Source organism: Manis pentadactyla, chromosome 1 (genome assembly GCF_030020395.1).
Source record: "Manis pentadactyla isolate mManPen7 chromosome 1, mManPen7.hap1, whole genome shotgun sequence".
NCBI classification, from domain to species: Eukaryota; Metazoa; Chordata; class Mammalia; order Pholidota; family Manidae; genus Manis; species Manis pentadactyla.
Genome location: NC_080019.1, coordinates 116,546,034 through 116,567,792, shown reverse-complemented (window position 1 = coordinate 116,567,792; position 21,759 = coordinate 116,546,034). Strand labels below are relative to the sequence as shown.

The window sequence follows — 21,759 nt, the reverse complement described above, 5'->3', positions numbered from 1 at the left end:
CACTCTATAAACGTAAACTGCCATTATTATACTGATCAAAGCGTGCTGACCGTACCAGCAGCTATTGGCTGACCACAGTTCTGTGGAGCAATAGAAAACTTGATACTCCACTGAGTTGGAAGGCGTTACACGACAAAGCGGCCAGGTCTGGCTGCCGGCCCCAGCATCCAGGACTCTTGGCTTCCACCAAGTCTGTCTCACACCGCGGAAGCGGCAATTGGCCGCTCTAGGAACGCCGTCTTCTCAGTGGTGCGAGGCCTCGCGCTTGCGCGGTGGGTGGGGCGACGGGCGAGGGGCGGGCCAGACCCGCGGAGCTCGGGGTGCGGCGGCAAGGGTCGGTGGAGTGGTGCCTGCTTTCCCAGGTAACGGCGTTGGCGGGCGCTTGAGAGGTCGGGGTTTCAGGCTCCGGTTGGGGAGGTGGCCTTCGTGCTCGCCAGGTCTCTGGTCCACCGTGGACCCTATCAGCTAAAGCTTCTCTTTTCCCTAAGTCCGGTCGGAGCGCTGGGGCGACCCGGACAGCATCCGTCCGACGTGACCGGGAAGCCGCGGGAGGTCCGCCTTGGCCTCGCGCCCTTCTCAGCTCCTGAAAACCCTGACCCCGACGCGCCCCGGGGAACCCAAATTTATGTTCACGAATTTTGCCCTTTGATTGCGTTCTTTAGGGACTGGACCTCAGTACCTCACCGAGCAGCCTAGTTCCTATTGGGGCGAACTCTTCCTCACACGACTTTTCATTATCTGGTTTTACCCAGAGCGACGCTAAGCCATCCCCGTATTCGAAGACAGATGCCATTTATTCTTTCACACCCACCTCCTGGGTTCATGCGCCCGAGTTCCTTCACCTGCCCTTACAGGGCCTCACATTTAAGGCCACTCATTCTAGTAATCCTTTTCTGAATCCACTGCCATTTTTCAGTGTTTCTCCCAGACCGGCTTCCTAAAGTACATTTGTAAATAACACAGTTCTCAAGTCAGACAGACTTGAATTCTAATACAGTGCTGTGCTTTGGGTAAGTCCCTTATGTTCTCTAAGCCTCGGTTTTCTCATCTGAAAATGGGATAATCATATGATTGTGTTTCCAGGTGGCTGTGAGGATGAAATGAGGTGAAGAACACATGCTGCCTGGCACATAGAAAGCACTCAATTGATGTCAGTTACTTTTTAAACAGATTATTCCCCAAAGAAGCTCGATTTTCTTAGAATCAAATATAAAATACAATAATAGCAATAAAACAGTTTTCATCAGTTATACGTATATTTAAAATGGTTACTTAATACAGATGAGTGCTGAATGAAGAGGACACTGGTCAAATAATGGTACGATTTGATACAATCACTTTGGAATACAATGGAAATATATGTCAGGAGCTTTGGAAATGTCAGTTACTTCATTTCACAAATACATAGACGAAAATTTTCTCTGGAAAATCATTATGCAGAAAGATGGTAATTATAATTGGTAAGAGTGAACCAACATTTAAACTTTTTATAGTGGAAAATTTCAACATACTCAAAAGTAGAGCAGGTAAATGAGCCCCATGTACTTATTACCCGCCTTCAACAATGACCAGTATTTTCCTATCTTATTTTTATGAAAAATTTTAAACCTATTAAATGTCTGAAAATAGGTGAACAGGTGAATAAATTGGGGTATGTGTTTTTAGACTGCTATGAAACAAAATAGTACAGAATTGTATATATGGTATTGTCACAACTGAAAATTCAAAAACTAATATCCAAGCTGTGTAGGAAAAAAGAAGGAAGTCCAATAAAGTCTAGTTTCCTTTTGGTGGTGGAACTTTAGATGATTTCCTCCCCTTCTATTTTTAGATAATTTATAAATATTCCACGAAAATCATATATTGTCACAACAAAAAAACAAATAAAATCTAAAAATACTGCAGCAAACTAAGCACAATAGAATATGCCATAGCAGTTTCACTGTTACAGAGAATAAAGATGTTTTTTAGCTTGCTCTGTTTTTGCAGGCTACCTTTCCATGAGCATTCTTGTCTGCTGCTTTGCATTAAAGTATTTCATTCTGAGCTTATATGAAGCTCAGCTAATACATGCTTTATGTGTAAGTAATATGACTCTGGAATTTTATTCCCCTTATTTTGACTAGTATTCCCCCTTCAGGATAGAGCAGCGTTCCTGTGGTAGGATGACTCTTTTTCCCATTTCTTATTTCTGTCCTGAACAGTGATCCAACTCATACCTCATGTATTTCCATACTCTTCCTAGAACAAGTACTTTAAACAATCAAGTAAGGTAATTTTGTTTCATCACAAAAATTTTCTTGCTCAAATAGACTGTAATGAGATTCTAGCTAAATATGTATTCTGCTCTTGGTTGATGAACTAAATCTACTTTTTAAACAGACAGTACATTTAAGAGACTGATAACCTTATAGAAAAATGTACAAATGAGTTTTGTTTCAAATCAGTTTGTGAAAAACTTTGTTTCCTAGGTATGAAAAGAAGCTTTCTCACACAGATGTCCTTAGAGGTAATATGGATCAGTCCAGAGTTCTCCTCTGGGTGAAAGCAGAACCCTTTATAGTGGGTGCCTTGCAGGTACCCCCTCCGTCCAAGTTCAGTCTTCATTATCTCAGGAAGATATCCACCTATGTGCGAACCCGGGCCACAGAGGGAGCTTACCCACGCCTGTACTGGTCTACATGGAGGCACATTGCATGTGGGAAGCTGCAGTTGACTAAGGATCTAGCATGGCTTTACTTTGAAATATTTGATAGTCTTGCAGTGAAGACACCAGAGGAGCGCCTGGAATGGTCTGAGATTCTGTCCAATTGTATGTCTGAGGAGGAAGTCGAAAAGCAAAGAAATCAGGTATAGATTTATACATATGTGTTTTTAGTAACTTTGGGAAGTAAACTTTTTTATTTTTGTACTAGTATCTGTGCAGTTCTAGGGTAATGACCATTGTGAGCCCAAAGGACCATTTGAGTTTTAGCATCACCAGTTTGGCAGTATTTAATGAATTAGTCCATCCTTAGCCATCCTTATTCACCTACTTCCAAAACAATAATGTTATAGGAACCCTGTAATTGAAAGACAGAAATATTTTCATTGATGTTAAAAATACTTTGAGGCAAGTGAGTGCTTGTGAACCACTGATATGTTACAATCAGAGCACCTGACTATTTTTAAGTGAGCAACTGCTATGTGCTGACATTCAAAGATGATTAGAACAGCATCTCAGCACTCATGGAGCTCATGGACTAGTAGGAGAAGCTGGTATGTATAAAAAAGCTATTTAGTAGTGTGGAATGTACAATAATAAAAATATGCGTGAAGTACAGAAGTAGAATAGAGAAGAGACTGATTAATTCTGGTGAGCAAGAAAGACTTCACAGAGAAAATATATTAATCAAAGTAGGACAATTACGGTAACAAGCAATCCCAGCATTTCAGTGGCTTAGCACAATAACAGTTTATTTCTCATTCATGCAGCATTCCAACACAGGGCATCTGGTTGGATGGGTCTCTAGGCTGCTGTTGTCTGGGCAATGACTCAGGGGTCTAGGCATCTTCTGTTTTTAGAGCCACTATTATGTTAGTCAGCTTTGCTGCAGTTAAAAACAAACAGATTCCTTCCTAATTACAACCCTTAAATAGAATTCGTGCCTCATATCAAATTTACCGAGTATCATAATTCTTCCAAGTGGTAAAGATACCTCAAGACAAATGCTGGGCATAGAAGCCACAGGGCATAAATATGCAAAGAAGTAAAAAGCTAACCTTTTCAAACAATAAGGCTTCTCTCTCACTTACCAACTTCACATTTCCCTGTATGGCCCCGGAAGATGACTGGTTAGCCAGAGACGGGTAAGATTCCTCAAGGGAGGAACAACCTAAGACAGGCACAGTCGCAGGGGGGCCATCAGGTGAGAAATTGGGGATCAACAGAGGTGAGGCTTAGAACCTCACCCCCCCTGTTCTGAGAGAAATCTTCTGCATACGTGGATGTTTTATTGCCCTGGTCTAGCTTGGATTAACACATAGTCTACAGGCACACACCTGATCATCTACATTTGCTCTCTTACAACACTAAACTATGTTTTCTACCTTTATCTTGTATCTACCTACCACTTCAGCATTTTATTAAAAATAATAATAATAAAGAGAGAAATGTGGTATCCACATATAAATCAAGTATAACAACCAAATGAGTATTCATATTTGAACTGACTGTTTAGAGTTCATAATGCATGAGCAAAACCGAAAGTTTCTGTGATGACTGCCCTTGTACTGTTCACTATGTAACTTATTCATTATTTAAGAATTTGTTCTACATGTAAGAACTTGTTTGTTATGCCTCAGAAGATTGGAGACTGACGAAAATTAGGCTTGGGGTGGATTAATGATTGTGCATTGAGCATTGACTACCCTATACAGAATTTTATTGTCGTTAACAACCATTTGATCAATAAATATGAGAGATGCCCTCACAAAAAAAAAAAAAAAAAAAGGACAGACTTCCAATAGTAAAATAAATAAGTAACCGGGATGTAATGTATAGCATAAGGAATATAGTCAAAATATTGTAACAGCTTGGTAGGGTGATAGCTGGAACCTAGAATTATGTATATAAATGTTCTACCACTGTGTTGTACACTTGAAACTAATGTAATGTAATACTGTGCGTCAACTACCCTTCAATAAAAAAAAAAAAAAAAAAAAAACAGAAATGAAATTCCAGTGGCTTGCAGTAACAAAGGTTTATTTCTTGCTTACTTTACATGTAGACTGCTACTTAGCTATGGCTCTCTGCTAGGCTGTGGCCTGGCTCTTTATGTCTACTCGTTTGGGGACCCAAATTTGATGAAAACTTGAGGCCTACTCCCCAGCAAAACATACATATGCTAAAAAATTGCATACAGTTTCAGTTGTTGTGCTGATATCCTAAACTTCCTTGGTAGGTCTGTGTGCTTAGGATAAACTAACTTATGTGTCATGACTAAATTGCCTCCTTCCTTTCTTCCATCTATTCATCTAAATTGCTAAGGTTTTTTTTAACTGCAATTTTTTAAATTAAAGTATCATTGATGTACAATCTTATGATGGTTTCACATATACAACATAGTGCTTCAACATTCACCCATATTATCAAGTCCTCACCCCCTCCATTGTGGTCACTATCTATCAACGTAGTAAGATGTTACGGAGTCATTAATTGTCTTCTCCGTGCTATGCTACTGTCCCCGTGACCTACCTATATTGTGATTTTGAATTATAGTGCCCCTTAATCCCCTTCCCCCTCCCCATCTATCCTCCCCTTTGGTAACCACTAATCCCTTCTCCATGTCTGAGTCTATTGCTATTTTGTTCCTACCGTTTTGCTTTGTTTAACTGCAATTTTAAGCTTTTAAAATAATATATGTTTAAAAATTATGCACTTCCTCCTTTCCTCTTCATCAGTTTTGGGACAGAATGTCTGTGGCCATAGATAAGTAACTACAGTTTAATTATTTTTAGAAACTCCCATCTTAGTATCAGAGACATATATATCAAATGCTAAGAGTGTTTTTACATTTGTCTTCATAAGATCAGCAAAAAGTTCTGAATTTACTGTATTTACTTAGTTATAGACTAGTGATTGATGTGCTTTTAGGACATGTGTTCCTCATTTATTTTCTTCTTGGACAGCTTTCAGTGGATACCCTACAATTCCTGCTCTTCCTATACATACAGCAGTTAAACAAGGTCTCTCTGAGGACCTCTTTGATTGGAGAAGAGTGGCCTAGTCCCAGAAACAGATCCCAGTCTCCTGATCTGACTGAAAAATCCAGTTGTCATATTAAGGTACCATTTAAATTTTGGTTTATTTATCTGAAAGGGACAGTTTGTGAGGGACATGGTTTGACTTCATTAAAAATTATGTTTGGATTACTTATATAAACTTGTAGTCTGCTGATTTATTTTTGTTTGCTTTGCTTTTGCTTTTTTTTCCAAATTATAAAACAAAACCAGTATGTAATCTTAATCAAAATAGAGAAGTGATTTCAGTTCCTTCAATGATACAAAAATCACTTACATGATTTTTGGGCAAATCATTCAGTATATGCTTATTAGCATTCCCATTTTTGCAAATGTTAATGAATTTGAATTTACTTATTTGACTTGTTAGGATAAATGAGAAGGTGTAATGTTTTCAAAGTCTGCTGAAATCTAAGCAAATTTCTATAAAAGAATCTTCTAATGTGTTTAATATGCTTAATAAGTTTGCTTGAGCTCAGCATGTGTAAGCAATTTTATAAGTGATAACCAAGAAGTTAAATTTAACTGCCTCACATTGTGAGTTTTAGAAAATATCTTATATCTTCTTTCTATTTTGGTAAAGAAAACCAAAATGTTTTTACCTGTTTGTGTAAAATTATTTTGAAAAAATTTAAGTAAAACATAGATCTCAATATTATTACCATGTGCAGGCTCTTTAAAAGTCTTCTAATGTTAAAAAAATAAACCTCTCTTTGGCCCTTTCATAATCTCCTTTTTCAGATAAATCTGTCTACCCTTATTTTCCATGATACTGTTCCCTCTTGGTTCTGTTTCTCATTCTTCTTTCTCAGTCTTCAGGAGCCTCTCTCCCTCTGGCCATTATAAACCACTATTCTCTCAGGATTCTGTCTGTGGCAGTTGTTTCTTCTCATTCAACATAATTCAATGTAATTCTTTCTCTTCCCATGGCTTCATATATCACAGTGACTCTTGAGTTTGTCTCCATTCTAGATTTCCTTCTTCACATAAATACTGTCTATACCTTAAATTCAGAATGCCTAAGTCCAGATGTATTAGAGATACCAATCATCACCTGTACTTCAGACATGTAATTCCAGCTAAATGGGCACCATTTAGAAATGGTGTTTTGAATGAGGGTACCCTGCATTCAAATCAGATCTGTCAGTGAATATCACATGATATTAGGCAAGTCAATTAAGTTTTCCAGACCTTGGCTTCTTTTCTGTAAATGGAGGTGATAATGCCTATTTCTGAATAGCTGTGAGAATTAAGTAAAATATTACCATGAGACTTTTGCATAGTAATGGTAGTAAATGGTGACTCTAGTTTGTGCTGTAGCATGACCTCTTCCAATAACTGATTGGACCAGGGCTGGACACGTGACTAGAGTAACCCATTCATTGGTATGTATTTGAGATTCATCTAATTTGAAATGATGACCCAGTCAGTGCCCTCAGGGACTGAAGAAATGACCAATTGATGATGAGTGCTTGACCCAGCAGCTCATGTGGCATTGGGACCCAAATAGCCACCATGTTCATGAATGACCTGGAGTTTTGAGGCATTAGAAACTCTGAAGTAATCAGAGAAAAAGAAGAGAAAGGAACAGACATGCAGAGAGACACAGGCCTCTGAGAGAGAACCGGATTTGAGATGGCTGTCCAGTTCTAGTCCTGATGAGACCTGTTTCAGTTTGGGAGATGACTGTGTGTCCCTATAATAAACTCTCACTTTACTTGAACTAACATACTCCCTGTGCCAATGTAAAGACAGTTGCCACCAGCCACTCATGCTCTTTCTCTCACCACCCATACCTAGTTAGTTGTCAAGTGTTAACTGATTCTGCCTCCAAAATTCTTAAAAAATCTCTTCCTTTTCTTCCTCTTTTATAGGCTGTAATGTATTTCTTTTTTTGCCTCGATTCCTCTAATTATGTCCTACTAGATCACCCTTCTTTTAGTCTACAGTCTACATAATACACTACTTTAAAATGCAGATGGATCATATCCACCTCCAACTGAAACTCCATCAGTGAATGCTCATTGTCATTGTGTTTTCATCTTGTACTCCACGGAGCCAGGGCCTACTGTGGGCAAGGTGAATTTAGCAATAGGGAAGAAGAGCAGGTGAGGCTATGGACAGCTCTGCTATGGTATGTTCTTTGGCATCCAAATGAGAATTTATTAAACAGAAAAAAGGTATGATTATTTAGAAAACAGCTTGAAAGTTCCTGGCACACAAAATAAAGTCCAGATATTTTAGTATTTCATGCAAGGCCTTTCATAATTGGTCCCTGACTACCATTTAACTTTGCCTGACACTTACCAGCATGCTTCCTACACCCCACCCAGAAACTCCAGTTCTCTAAACACAGCAGGTAATTTTACTTTTGGCCTTTGCACATGCTATTGCCTAGGCCCAGAATGTCTTTTTTCCTTATCTGTTTGTAGAACTAGCAACATCCATCAAGAATCTATCCAAATAGCATTCCATTATGATTTTTTTCCCCCAAGTAAAGTTCTTGCTCCTCTCATGCTTATAGAATATCTTAATAGATCTCTGCTATAGGTCTTATCTCATTGCATTATAGTTATTTATGTGTATTGTGTTTTTCCCTACATAGACACAGAGTTCCTTGAGGACAGGAACTATACCGTAATTCAGTTTGCATAATTCATTACTTAACACTGCTCATACCTCATGAGAGTTACTCAGAAAGTATCTGTCAAATGAGCCAAGTTATTGGGACATCTGCCAACTGAAAGCTTGTCCCAAAGTTACATCTTAAATCTGGTTACTGTAAAACCCGTTGCCTTGTTTCATCCAGTGGAATTTGAAATTCCTTCTGTAATTTGAGAAGGTAAATAAAGAAATCCAATGCTTCGTCGAATAAGTGTCCAAGGTGGTTATTTTTATGTTTGATCTGAACTTTTAAGAGTAGTAGCTGTGTGGCCTTGGGCAAGTTTAATCTTTCTGTATTTTGTAATTTGTAATACATTTCCTCATTTGTTAAACGGCCAAGGTAATGGCATCTAGTGTAAGATTGTTGCTAGGATTAAGTATGTTAAAGTTTGTGTAACAGTTAGTGCTTGGCACACCCTGAGGGTTAGCTAATGAGTATTACTTTTGAATTAAGTTAAGTTAGAGAATCTGTTTATACCTACCACATACATAAAGAATCTTTGTAAGATTTATATAACTACCTTAGATGTTTTAATTGGGGTGAGGCAAATATAAATACAAATTAATTAAAATATAAATGTTTCAGGTCTTATGGAATCTCTTCATTCTGTTAAGAGTCTTTCTTTTGGTATTTTTTAGAATTGGAATGATTATAGTCACCATGCTTTTGTCTATGATCATCTGTCAGATCTCCTTGAGCTGCTTTTAGATCCAGAACAACTCACTGCATCATTTCATTCGACCTGTAGTAGTCTGGTCTCTCGAGAAGCTGTCGGGGCACTCAGCTTTCTTATTGAGGGTACAGTGAGTAGAGCCAGAAAGATATATCCACTTCATGAACTTGCACTGTGGCGACCACTGCATGCAGAAAGTGGCTTTTCAAAGATCTCTAAGGCCTTTTCTTTCTACAAGCTGGAAGCCTGGTTGAGAGCCTGTTTGACTGGGAACCCATTTGGTACCTCTGCTTGCCTCAAGTCTGGAAAGAAATTGGCGTGGGCTCACCAAGGTATTCTTTAATACTTTAATCTATATTAAATTGAATGGCAAGTTAAGGAACATAGTGTTTTCTGTGAATTAAGGATCATATTTCCTCTGTAAAAGAACTATAAAAGAGAAAAAGGGAACATCTTTTTGTTTGTATATGACTTTTCTGTCAAGGCAGGAATAGTCTCAGTTAATTTGTCAGTCCAGGTTGTTTTGGTTTCAGTTACTAGAACTCCAACTTCAGTTAGAGCTCCCTTTGCTCTGCTTTTCTCTTTTCCAACTCGTTCCTTCCCTCACTCTCATTTGCTTGAGGCTTTCCTTTTTTCTGTGTACCACAGCAGAATTTGGCCATTCCACAGTAACAATCTCAGAGAGACAGTGTAGAGATGAGGTCCTTTTTTCTACACAGACACAAGCAGACTAGATATTTCTAAAAAGGAAATTTTAATTTACAGTAAGGAGAATCTGGTCTTGGTTGCATTAATTATCTATTCCTGATAATCCAGCATTGGCTAAAGGGATATGTTCAGGTACGATGCAACTTCTTGGGGCCCAGGTATGTTTTAAGAGGCAAAGGGCCCAGATATAAGATTAAAGAGAAGTAGGTTCCTACACTGAGGCAAATACTGGGCACAGTTAATGAAAAAACCTAGGATATACTTCTACAATCTCTGTATTTCAAAGGTAAAGAAAAAATAGGTTCCATGCCAATGTAAAAAAAAAACAAAACCAGTTCTGTATCAAATTGCTATGCTAAAAACAAAATAGTTGAACAAGATTCTACAGAATCTTGAACAAAAGGATTGTGCTCTAGGAATTCTATATCCAACCAAGCTGTTTCTCTAGGATGAGGTCAAAGATTGTCAGATATGTAAGGCACCCATAAATATATAGGAGATACCACATAATTCTTGATGTTGATAAAGAATATCGGTTCAAGTAAGTTTTGAAACATTGTTAGGATAGGCACTAGTAGGAGAAAGAAGGCTATCTAACCTCTTAGAATTTTACTAAAATGTTAACAGTGGTAGATAGTAGGATTACAAATAATTTTCATCTCTTTTACTACCAGTATTTAAAATTTTTCTACACTAACCAGGTATTACTTATCTAATAAAAGGAAACAATAAGAATTGTTTTAGAAGAGTAACAGCATACTTATGTGACCTCTACAGACTTGGCCAGTATTCTTTACAAGAGTGTCCTGATGACTTACAGGGACATACAGTCTAAGAAGCTAGTCACAGAACAGTAAGACTGTGTTAGCAGGCCAACCTGCATAGATTTTTTTTTTTAGTGTAAGTTTGTGTAAGGCATTGTGTACAAGAGAAAGATGTGCTCTCATTTAGTAATGGTCTTGGAAGTAAAGGCATGAACTCAAATACAATTCATGGAATGATGTGATAAGTAACTTGGGAGGGGTTCAGAATTAGTATCATGGCAATTTAAAGAGGTTATTTAAGGGTGGGCATCTTGGAGAAGAACATATTTGAGTTGGGCCAGCTCTGCCGTTACTAGCCATATGACCTTAGGCACACTACTTAACTTGAAGGGTAGATGTGATAAAAATCTTAGATCTGTAGGCAGTCCTGAGTGGATTATGGGTTTCAAAATTTTTTTATAAAAAATACTATCAAATATTTGAAACATATAGAAAAGTACAGAGAATAGTAAACACCTCTTTACAAAATACCTAGATCTAACATTTTTTAAACTTCATGTGTATCTAATTTTAAATGAGTATACATGTAGTCATGTGTAACCTCATATGGTTGGTTGTTTTTATTTTGTTTGAAACTATTTCATTTTATTTTCCTTAAATAGTTGAAGGGACGACCAGAAGGGCTAAGATTGCTTGTAATACTCATGTGGCCCCTAGGATGCACCGCCTGGTGGTGATGAGCCAGGTTTACAAGCAGACATTGGCCAAGAGCTCAGATACTCTGGTTGGGGCACATGTAAAGATTCATCGTTGCAACGAATCTTTTATATATCTGCTCTCTCCCTTACGGTAAGCACAATCTTCATAGTGTTCTGACATTTTGACATTTTCTATGGACTATGATTGATAAGTCCATCAGTGACTAATATTGTAGTTATGTATTTTTTAATCTTACTCTCATCCAGAGGAATTTACCTACTTTTTTCTTGCAGGTCTGTGACAATTGAGAAATGCAGGAATAGCACCTTTGTCCTGGGCCCTGTACAGACTGCTCTTCACCTCCACAGCTGTGACAGTGTTAAGGTCATTGCTGTTTGCCATCGTTTGTCCATCTCTTCTACCACAGGTTGCATCTTTCATATTCTGACGCCTACCCGCCCACTTGTTCTCTCTGGGAACCGGACAGTAACTTTTGCCCCTTTTCATACCCATTACCCAATGCTGGAGGACCATATGGCCAGGACCGGGCTTGCTACCGTGCCTAACTATTGGAATAATCCAATGATTGTGTGCCGAGGGAATAGCGACACAAGTGTCTTCCAACTCTTGCCGCCTTGTGAATTCTATGTATTTATTATTCCCTTTGAAATGCAAGGAGACACAACAGAGATACCTGGGGGTCTTCCAGCTGCATACCAGAAAGCACTGGGGCAAAGAGAACAGAAGATACAGATCTGGCAGAAAACTGTGAAAGAGGCTCATTTGACAAAGTAAGTATTTGCTAGAAGTAATAATTTGTCTTATGTAAAACTTAATGAGAAAGCAAATTAATCTGCACATGTTTATAGATGTGCTAACGTAGTAATAAAGATACAGTGTGTCTTTTGGTAAGGTCAGTGTGCCAGGTGCTGTTTGGTTGGGGGTTGGGAGCAAGTGGATACTCAAGCATTAGACTCCCTTCTAGAAACTTAATTAGTTGTCAGATAGAAGACTTATGTGAATGACAAGATAATATTTAGAATATGCCACATAATCCAATACTTAAATGGATCCATTATAGCTCTTAGTTTACTTCTCTACACTATACTGGTAGTTCTCGAACTTGGTTGTGCATCAGAATCATTCAAGGAGCTTGTTAACAATACAGATTTCTTGGCTCTACCACATCACAGACAGATTCTCCAAGTGTAGATTCTTAATGCTGGCCTGTAGACTAATGCCAGTTTTTGTCAGAGTTTTTCCTAATCCATGGTAAAATGTGAAAAATACATACAAAGTTTTAAAATAAAGCTAAATTTAGTCAATGTAAAATATTTCCTTTTGTTCTGAGATTATTTCCTTCCTACTTTTGGGGTACTCAAAAACTTTATTTTTAATAATGTGCTTGTGATAGTAGATGGTTGTGGTTTATTATGTCCACCACAACATTTTATTTCAAGGGTATTGGTCTTTAAACACACACTATATGGTTTATAGAGATTCAGAAAACATCAGTGTAGGTAATCAGGGATGATCTATGGAGGAAGCAGAATGTGTGTTGGATCTGGAAGAATGAGCAGACTATTGAGAGGAAGCAAGCACTGGGCAGAATACTTCCAACAGCACTATAGGAGCAGATGTGGAAGCACAGGTAGACCTTAGGTGTCCTGTAAATCTGTTGAACCAAGATTCTGGTATGGAGTAGTGGTACTTAAGCTTGGATGGTAGATTGAGCCAGATGATGTAGAATCTTGAATGCCAGGCAGTGAAAGTTAGATTTAAGTGGAATTAAGCAGTAGGAGCCATTAACTGGTTTTGAACAGTAGAATGAAGTTCAGAAATCTATTTTATTTATTCAGGAGCATTTATAGAATGCAGTGTGCAAACTAGTTTATTAGATACCATGACAGATTAAAAAATGTGATTGGCACATATGAAGATCCACTGGCTAGAGGGACTTGGAAGAGGGATATCAGGGTAATATTGCAATAGTCTAGACCAAAATACTGGACTAGAGTGGAGAAAAAGAGGGTGGAGACCAGAAACACTTTGATAGGAGGCAGAACTTGGTGCAAGATTTTGTGAAAAAGACAAGAAAATCAGTGACTCCAAAAATTGAAACCCAGCTTAGAAACTTTTGAAACATGTAGAGAATAATAAACATCTCTTTACCCAATACCTATATCTAACATTTTTTAGACCTCATGTGTATCTAATTTTAGATGTGTGTACATGTAGTCATGTGTAACCTCATATGGTTGTTTTTCATTCATTTGTATTTTCCTTAAATAGTTGAAGGGACAACCAGTAGGGCTAAGATTGCTTGTAAATACTCATGTGGCCCCTAGGATGCACCACCTGGTGGTGATGAACCAGGTTTACAAGCAGACATTGACCAAGAGCTCAGATACTCTGGTTGGGGCACATGTAAAGATTCGTTGTTAGAACAAATCTTTTGTATATAAGTTTTCTTCTGTACAGAATAGCATGTGCAACTAACAAGTAGTGGATGCTCAGAATAAGTAATTATTGTTTATAGAGCTATTTGGTATATAATCAAATTTTGTTAGATATATTAGGAAAGGAAAATGGGGAACATTATAGTTCCAAAAGTGGAAGGTTGCTTCTTCTACAACATTGTCTATTTGAGAGCTGGAGCTAGTTTCAGAAAAGGGTATCAAGTTCTTTTGGGGGATTTTTACATGAAGTGTCATGTGTCCTGGTAATATCTTGATCATTATAACCCATTTCTTTAAGACTTAGAAAACTCTTACTTTAATAAGTGGATTCCATTTGCCTGATACTAGTTTTTTGGATTTTTCCTGGTTGTGATTATCTTGGAAAATAGCAGCCATTCCAAAAATGTTTCTGTTTCTGGTATCTAGAGCTGCTATTTGATATATGAATAAAAATGCTTATTTTAATTAGATCTCTTATTTTTATGAGATTTTAAAATTAATATTGTTCTTTGAATAGCTGTGCCCATATTATAGTGGAAAGTACTAGACTCAGGAATTAGTAATGCCACACCACTCTGGCTCTTAATTGTATCACATACAAAGTATATTTTCTACCTAATGAGATTGATACAAAAGTTTAATAAGATGTGTATGTTGAGACAATGTGCATAGTAGTGTGTGCTGTATTCTATGTATGAGTATGAGTGTAAGGCATGTGTTTAGTGATGTGTGTTTGAGAAAACATCTTCTAGGTGAGATTGTTTACCCAGAATATCTGAGACCTGACCTGTTAGAATTAACTTTAAGAGAAATAGTAATTGAAAAAATACTTGATCCAGCCATGGTATTTCCTGAATATATTCTCATTGTTTTGTTTTCATCATGTGGATTAAGAAATGAAATACATAATATTTTGTTAGATAATTGCATTTAAAGTCTTTAAACCAGTTGCTACCTGCCAAAAATACAAAGATCAAAATCAGTTACAACTCATGTTTTACCTGGTAATCCTTCGTAATAATGCTGCTGCTATCTGTTACAAACATTTCACCTAGCTTATATCTCATGGAATGAGCCACCAAGGTACTAATACTATTGATCAGTCATTCTCAGCTTAGCAGAGCACTTACTACGTACCAAGTACTATTCTTAGCACTTTATGTGTATTGACTCATTTGTTCTTCCTAACAATACCCTACCATAAATGAGGAGACTGAGGAACAGAGAGATTTAAGTAGTTTACCCAGAGTCACACAGGAGCCAGGATTTACACCTACTCAGTCTGGTTCCAAGACCTGGGTTCCTAGTATCTTTTTTGTTTTCTGTGAACTACTGTCATATAAATATAAATATAATATAATTTAATATAATATATAATATAATATAATATAATACAAGATGATATGATATGATATATGATATGATATAATATATAATATAATGCACACAACCTTGCCCCTTATCTGCAAGGGATATGTTCCAGGACCCTCAGTGACTGCCTGAAACTGTAGACGATACCAGACCTTATATATACTATGTTTTTTCCTATGTATACATATCTGTGATAAGGTTTAAATTAGGCACAGTGAGATTAAGGCAATAATAATAAAGTAGAACAATTATACTGTAATAAAAGTTACATAAATGTGGTCTCTCATAGTATCTTACTGTACTGTATTTACCCTTCTTGTGGTGATGTGAAATAATAAAATGCCTGTGTGCTGAGATGAACTGAGGTGAATGACATAGGCATTATGATATAGTATTTGGCTGCCACTGACCTTCTGACAACCAGTCAGAGGAGGATCATCTGCTTCCAGATTGTGGGTGACTGCAGGTGACTGAAACTGTGGAAAATGAAACTGCAGATGAGGGAGGACTACTGTATAATATAATCATTATAATGATGTTATATAAAAATGGTTGACCATTGGAAACAAATCCTTTTAAAGCAATTCTTTTGTTTGAATGCTTTAGTATTTAAATGCCTAGATTTTCTTATACATGAAAAGCTTATACACATTACAGAATCTAGATTATCATAAGCATTTAATAAATGTTGACTCTGAATCATTGTGTATTCAAGTGGTGAGATCCATGATAACATCAGAAACAAGAAAAAGCACTCCCTTTAATTATGGGAATTTAGGGACACAAGAATTATTGACGAGTTTGAAAACAAATTGCCAACATGATCCTTTAAAAGTGATTAGATCATATCATTTCCCTGCTCTGACCCTTCTAATTATTTCCCATCATACTTGGAATAAAACCTAAAACCTTTACCTTACCTACCAGGCCCTCTCTGCCTCATTTTCTGCCATTTTTTTCCTCATTTACTCCCCTCTCACTATATAACAGTTTTGCTATTACCTAGTCATTGACCTCCAGCCAAAGACCACCAGTAATAAATCTGTAGAATAAAGTTGGATTTTATTCATTGCAAGGAAGGAGAGAACTTGTTTCATTTTGGTAAAAAGGTAATTTTAAAAACTTAGATTTTGGCTTGTGTTAGGTGATTTGGGGGAGGTTTCTAGAAAGTAAGGCTTTGTTGTGGGTTGGGTACTATCTGGAAGGGAGGGTAATTCTGTGATTTATTTTTTGTATCTTAATTTTTATATCAAAGGCAAAAGGAATAAAGTAAGGTTAAAACTGTAAATAAAAAGGAACAGCAGTCACTCATTAGCCATGAAAAGGTGAGTTTTGGTGAGTTTTGTGGTTTGGACCACAGAATGTTTTTGTTTTTTGCTATCATCTCTCAAGATGATAATGGAGTGATCTTGTTCTTGCCTTGATCTGTCATCATGTCATAGCAGCCATGTCTAATGTTAGCGTTCCATGGTATTCTTTGTGTTCATCAGAATAGCGCCATGGCCAGGCTAGAGCCTAGCCACACCAAGGCCTAGCTAATAGTGCTAATGCACTATCTCTTGGCTATCTGGAGCTACGCTTCTCTTTCTTATCTTGAACATATTAAATATGCTTTCACTTTAAAGCCTTTGCACTTTGTGGTTCTTCTGCCTGGAATGTTCTTTTCCACATATTTATTTTGTTTCATACATCACTTCATTCAGACCTCTACTTAAGTGTCATCTTAGGCCTTGTCCATTCTTCTTCTAAAATAGCATTCCCAATGCTCTCTATTCCAGTACTTCTGTATCAGTTACATTCACATATATTTATTTTATTTATTAGCCATCTTCCACTAAAATGTACAGTTCTCAAGGAGCAGAAGTCACTGTGTGAATGGTACCCTCTGGAGTCGTTCAGCACAGACCTGCCCAGACAGAAGCCTTCTCTTTTCTCTTTATGCATTTATCCCCATTAGTCGGAACACTACCCTGCATCCATGGTCCTCAGGAGATATCTATGAAGTGAATAACCATAGTAGAACAAGTATTTAATTACAAGTCCTTACAAAGAGGGCATTGTATCTGAGCAGTCTTTTTTTTTTTTATGGTAATCCAATGTACATAACTAAACAGCAGTTATTTGGAGAGGACAAATGGATAACTAGAAATGACTTAAGGTTTGTTGCATTAAACTGTTTATAATCACTTGGAATAAAATTAATATGAATTAGTGTTCATGAATTGCATTCATTCTGTTCCTTATTACAATTTTAGGGACCAAAGGAAGCAATTCCAGGTACTTGTGGAAAACAAGTTTTATGAGTGGTTGATTAATACAGGGCATCGCCAACAGCTGGACAGCCTTGTGCCCCCTGCAGCAGGCTCCAAACAAGCAGCAGGATAAGACACCTGCGTTAGCCTCACTGGTAGGCATTTATAATGTAGACCATTTAAAAGTTATTTTGTACAAGTCTTATAAGGGAATGAAAAACTGTACAGAATATTGTGCTAGCACCATTGCCAATTCTTTTTTTCATCACTCCCACCAACAGACCTTTACATATTTATATTTACTGCATGTTAGAGGGAGAAGACCAGCCAAAATATTCAGGTGGAGCCTATAGGATTATGGGCAAATACAGTAGCCAAGTTTTGTCTTTTTTGCTTTGTGTCTGACCCAAGTTGTACTGTCCAAAGATAATACTTTCCCCATACATAACTTTTAAGTTTTTATTCCCCATTCTGTCACATCTTTCTTCTTTCCTATCACCCACACATAAACCAATTAACAAATTAGCTGATCTTTGTTAATTGTGTATATAAGCATTAATAACATAATCCAAATGAAGATTTGAATACTGAACTCTTAAGAGATTACAGATTAAATAAAAGAGAACATGAGTACAGACAAATTTTCTGAAAGTTATTTAATCCAAATATATAGCATTCTTTTTAAAATAGAAATTAATTTACTTTACTGTTTTAAGGTATTTTTAAAGACTAGAAAAATAGACAATGGATATAAATACATAGTTCACAGAAAAATTCTTACAAACTCAAAGATACTTTCATTTAAAATTAAAGAAATATAAGATACTATTTCTCATCTGTCATTTGACAGATCAAAAGGATCAAAAACTGGTAGGACATTTAATTTTTTATTGGGGAAAATGTAAGTTTGTGCAACCTCTTGGAAGGTAGTTTGAGAAATTCAAAATTTTAAATGCACACATGCTTTGACTTACATTTTCATTTCTTAGAGTTTATCTTACAGGTATACTTATGAAGCATTTTTTCAAATAGCTATAAACTAGAAACAGCCTAAATGTTTCTCAGTACAGGGCTGCTGCCTAATGAGTTGATTCATCCATGTCACAGAATCCATCTTTAAAAAGAGTGAAGTATACCTGTATGTGCTGATACAGAGTGACCTCTAAGGATTGGAGGATTGGTGGATGACGGCAAAAAGTTGGGGTGTAAAATGTTGCCTTGTGTGTTTGAAAAAAGAAATGGGTTATCACATATATTTGTATACTATTATATTCCTAAAAAATTTCTGAAAGGATATAAAGAAAGCATTAATAGTGTTTGTCTTTGAGAAATGAGATTCCTTGTCTAGGGTGCAAGAAAACTTAATTCTTACTGAGATACAATTCACATGCCATAAAATTCACCTTTTTACAGTGATTCAGCGGATTTTACTATGTTCACCGGTTTGTACAACTATCACCATTAACAAATCCAGAACATCTCCATCGTCCTAAAAATAAACCCCATACTCATTGACAGTCACTCCCCATTTCTCTATACCCCAGTATATCCTCTTCCCCCCGAGTGCCAGTGACCACTAATCTGTTTTTTGTCTCTTGATTTCTCCACTTGGGACAGTTCATATAAATGGAATCATATAACATGTGGCCTTTGTTTTAGCTTAATCTTCTCAAGGTTCATCCATGTTGTAACATGTGTCAGTACCCCATTCCTTTTGTTGCTGTATAATATTCCATTCTGGGGATATACTGCACTTTATTCATCAGTTGATGGAGATTTGAGTTGTTTCCACTTTTCAGTTATTATGAATAATACTACTGTGTACTTTTGTGTACAAGACATATGTTCATTTCTCTTGTGTATATACCTAGAAGTGCAAATATGTTTAGCTTTCCAAGGAACTACCTAATTATTTCCAAAGCTATGAAAACTTACTCTTTATTATGTCCTTTGTATATTATTTGCATTCTTAAAGTGTGTATTACCTGTTATAAAAAAAAAGAATTTTACAATATTTATTTAATAGATGCTGAGATTAAGAATTGTAAATCTGATTAAGATTATACAACAGAATGGGAACCATAAGAAGGCAAAACTTTAGCTTAGACTGATCCCCATAGCCTCACACACTTTTATGTCTATATATGAATTCCTTTTCTTCTATTATGAACCAATGTGGCCCTCAGAAAAAGGGATATAATTAACTTTATACTTTATGTGTTTTATCATTCTAAACTATCACCTGACCTTGATTTATGTGATATTATAAATGCAAGGGTTTTCCATATTATTTGCCTCAAGGCAATAGAAAATTTTATTAATATTTTTCTTTGGTTATCTTCAGGACTCTGGAAACATGAAGGAGAATGGAAGATAGTGCACATCTTGAAACTAAATTCGGAAGATGCTCTTGCTGCTTAAAAGACTTTGGGGTATTTTCTCCCTATTTAAGACCTTTCCTTGATTTCCATTCCACACTCATATATTACTATTTAGATTGAATTTTAGCTAAACTTACATTATATAAACATATTGTTTATAGACCATCAGAAAGCTCATCTTTGTGATGCCAAAATAAAAAAGTTGATGAAGTTAGTTCCATTGTGTATATGTTAATACTAAAGTGAGTGTAGATTTGCAAGGGAACTTCACATTTTACTTTGTATGATGAAAGGGTTTCATCCTTTGTAGAGTTAAATAAGAGTTTTATAGTTCTTTGTAACTATTTAAAAATAAGATGCTCCTTTTAAAAAGCAATTGGAAAGAATATATTATTTGTTGGTGTATAAATGTAGTAGAAATAGTTTTATACAAATGTATTTTAGTCCTTAAAATATGAAGCAATGAAATTGTGTGAAATCTTTATTTTTCATTTTCTGCTTCAGATTTTCAATAAAAAAATCTAAAAAGTAGTTTTCTCCTTTTGATAAAATGATGAAGCTTTACTTTAATTTTTAAAAAGATATTGTGGGTATAATAAAATACCTAGGAATAAACCTAACCAAGGAAGTGAAAGACCTATACCCTGAAAACTACAAAACTACAAGACACTCATGAGAGAAATTAAAGAAGGTACCAATAAATGGAAACACATCCCGTGATCATGGATTGGAAGAATTAATATTGTCAAAATGGCCATCCTGCCTAAAGTAATCTACAGATTCAGTGCAATCCCTATCAAAATACCAACAGCATTCTTCAACAAACTAGAGCAAATAGTTCTAAAATTCATATGGAACCACAAAAGACCCCGAATAGCCAAAGCAATCCTGAGAAGGAAGAATAAAGCGGGGCGGGGGGGAGGTGGGATTATGCTCCCCGACTTCAAGTGCTACTACAAAGCCACAGTAATCAAGACGATTTGGTACTGGCAGAAGAACAGACCCATAGACCAATGGAACAGACTAGAGAGTCCAGATATAAACTCAGGCATATATGGTCAATTAATATAAGATAAAGGAGCTATGGACATACAATGGGAAAATGACAGCCTCTTCAACAGCTGGTGTTGGCAAAACTGGACAGCTACATATAAGAGAATGCAACTGGATTATTGTCTAACCCCATACACAAAAGTAAACTCGAAATGGATCAAAGACCTGAATGTAAGTCATGAAATGATAAAACTCTTAGAAGAAAACATAGGCAAAACTCTCTTGAATATAAATACGAGCAACTTTTTCCTGAATGCAACTCCCCGGGCAAGGGAAACAAAATAAAAAATGAAGAAATGGGACTACATCATGCTAAAAAGCTTCTATACAGCAAAGAACACCATCAGTAGAACAAAAAAACATCCTACATTATGGGAGAATATATTTATAAATGACATCTGACAAGGGGTTAACATCCAAAATATATAAAGAAATCACATGCCTCAACACCAAAAAAGCAAATAATCCAATTAAAAAATGGGCGGAGGATATGAACAGACACTTCTCCAAAGAAATTCAGATGGCCAACAGGCACATGAAAAGATGCTCCACATCGCTAATTATCAGGAAAATGCAAATTAAAACCACAATGAGATACCACCTCGCACCAGTTAGGATGGCCATCATCGAAAAGAATAGGAACAACAAATGCTGGCGAGGATGCGGAGAAAGGGGAACCCTCCCTCCTACACTGCTGGTGGCTATGTAAACTAGTTCAACCATTGTGAAAAGCAGTATGAAGGTTCCTCAAAAAACTAAAAATAGAAATACTATTTGACCCAGGAATTCCACTCCTAGGAATTTACCCTAAGAATGTAGGATACCAGTTTCAAAAAGACATATGCACCCCTATGTTTATAACAGCACTATTTACAGTAGCCAAGATATGGAAGCAACCTAAATGTCCATCAGTAGATAAATGGATAAAGAAGATGTGGTACATAAACAATGGA

General features: G+C 36.6%; 1 protein-coding gene across 4 annotated transcripts; it reads left to right on the top strand.

Annotated features, from left to right (window-relative positions):
• The first annotated feature begins 278 nt into the window (after positions 1-278).
• TBCCD1 (TBCC domain containing 1) lies at positions 279-20,289 on the top strand. Of its 4 annotated transcripts, none has more exons than XM_036875216.2 (8): positions 279-362; positions 2,472-2,850; positions 5,671-5,826; positions 9,085-9,451; positions 11,254-11,440; positions 11,584-12,081; positions 17,376-17,527; positions 19,717-20,289. In XM_036875216.2, the coding sequence occupies exons 2-7, from the start codon at positions 2,515-2,517 to the stop codon at positions 17,503-17,505; spliced, it is 1,674 nt and encodes a 557-aa protein (XP_036731111.2). In that variant the 5' UTR covers positions 279-362; positions 2,472-2,514; the 3' UTR covers positions 17,506-17,527; positions 19,717-20,289. The 4 variants fall into 4 exon arrangements, with proteins under 4 accessions (XP_036731111.2, XP_036731113.2, XP_036731110.2 ...); XM_036875218.2 differs by lacking the exon at positions 279-362 and adding an exon at positions 1,828-2,272 and having other exon boundaries at positions 9,358-9,451; XM_036875215.2 differs by lacking the exon at positions 279-362 and adding an exon at positions 1,828-2,272.
• The last annotated feature ends 1,470 nt before the right edge of the window (positions 20,290-21,759 follow it).

What these genes read in the sequence shown, in the direction of transcription:
- TBCCD1 (XM_036875215.2), top strand. Translation starts at nt 2,223, where the DNA reads ATGTATTTCCATACTCTTCCTAGAACAAGTACTTTAAACAATCAAGTA. An exon ending in ACTTTAAACAATCAAGTAAG is followed by an intron (nt 2,273 to 2,471) that starts GTAATTTTGTTT and finishes TTTGTTTCCTAG; the next exon opens with GTATGAAAAGAAGCTTTCTC. An exon ending in AAAGAGGCTCATTTGACAAA is followed by an intron (nt 12,082 to 17,375) that starts GTAAGTATTTGC and finishes TTACAATTTTAG; the next exon opens with GGACCAAAGGAAGCAATTCC.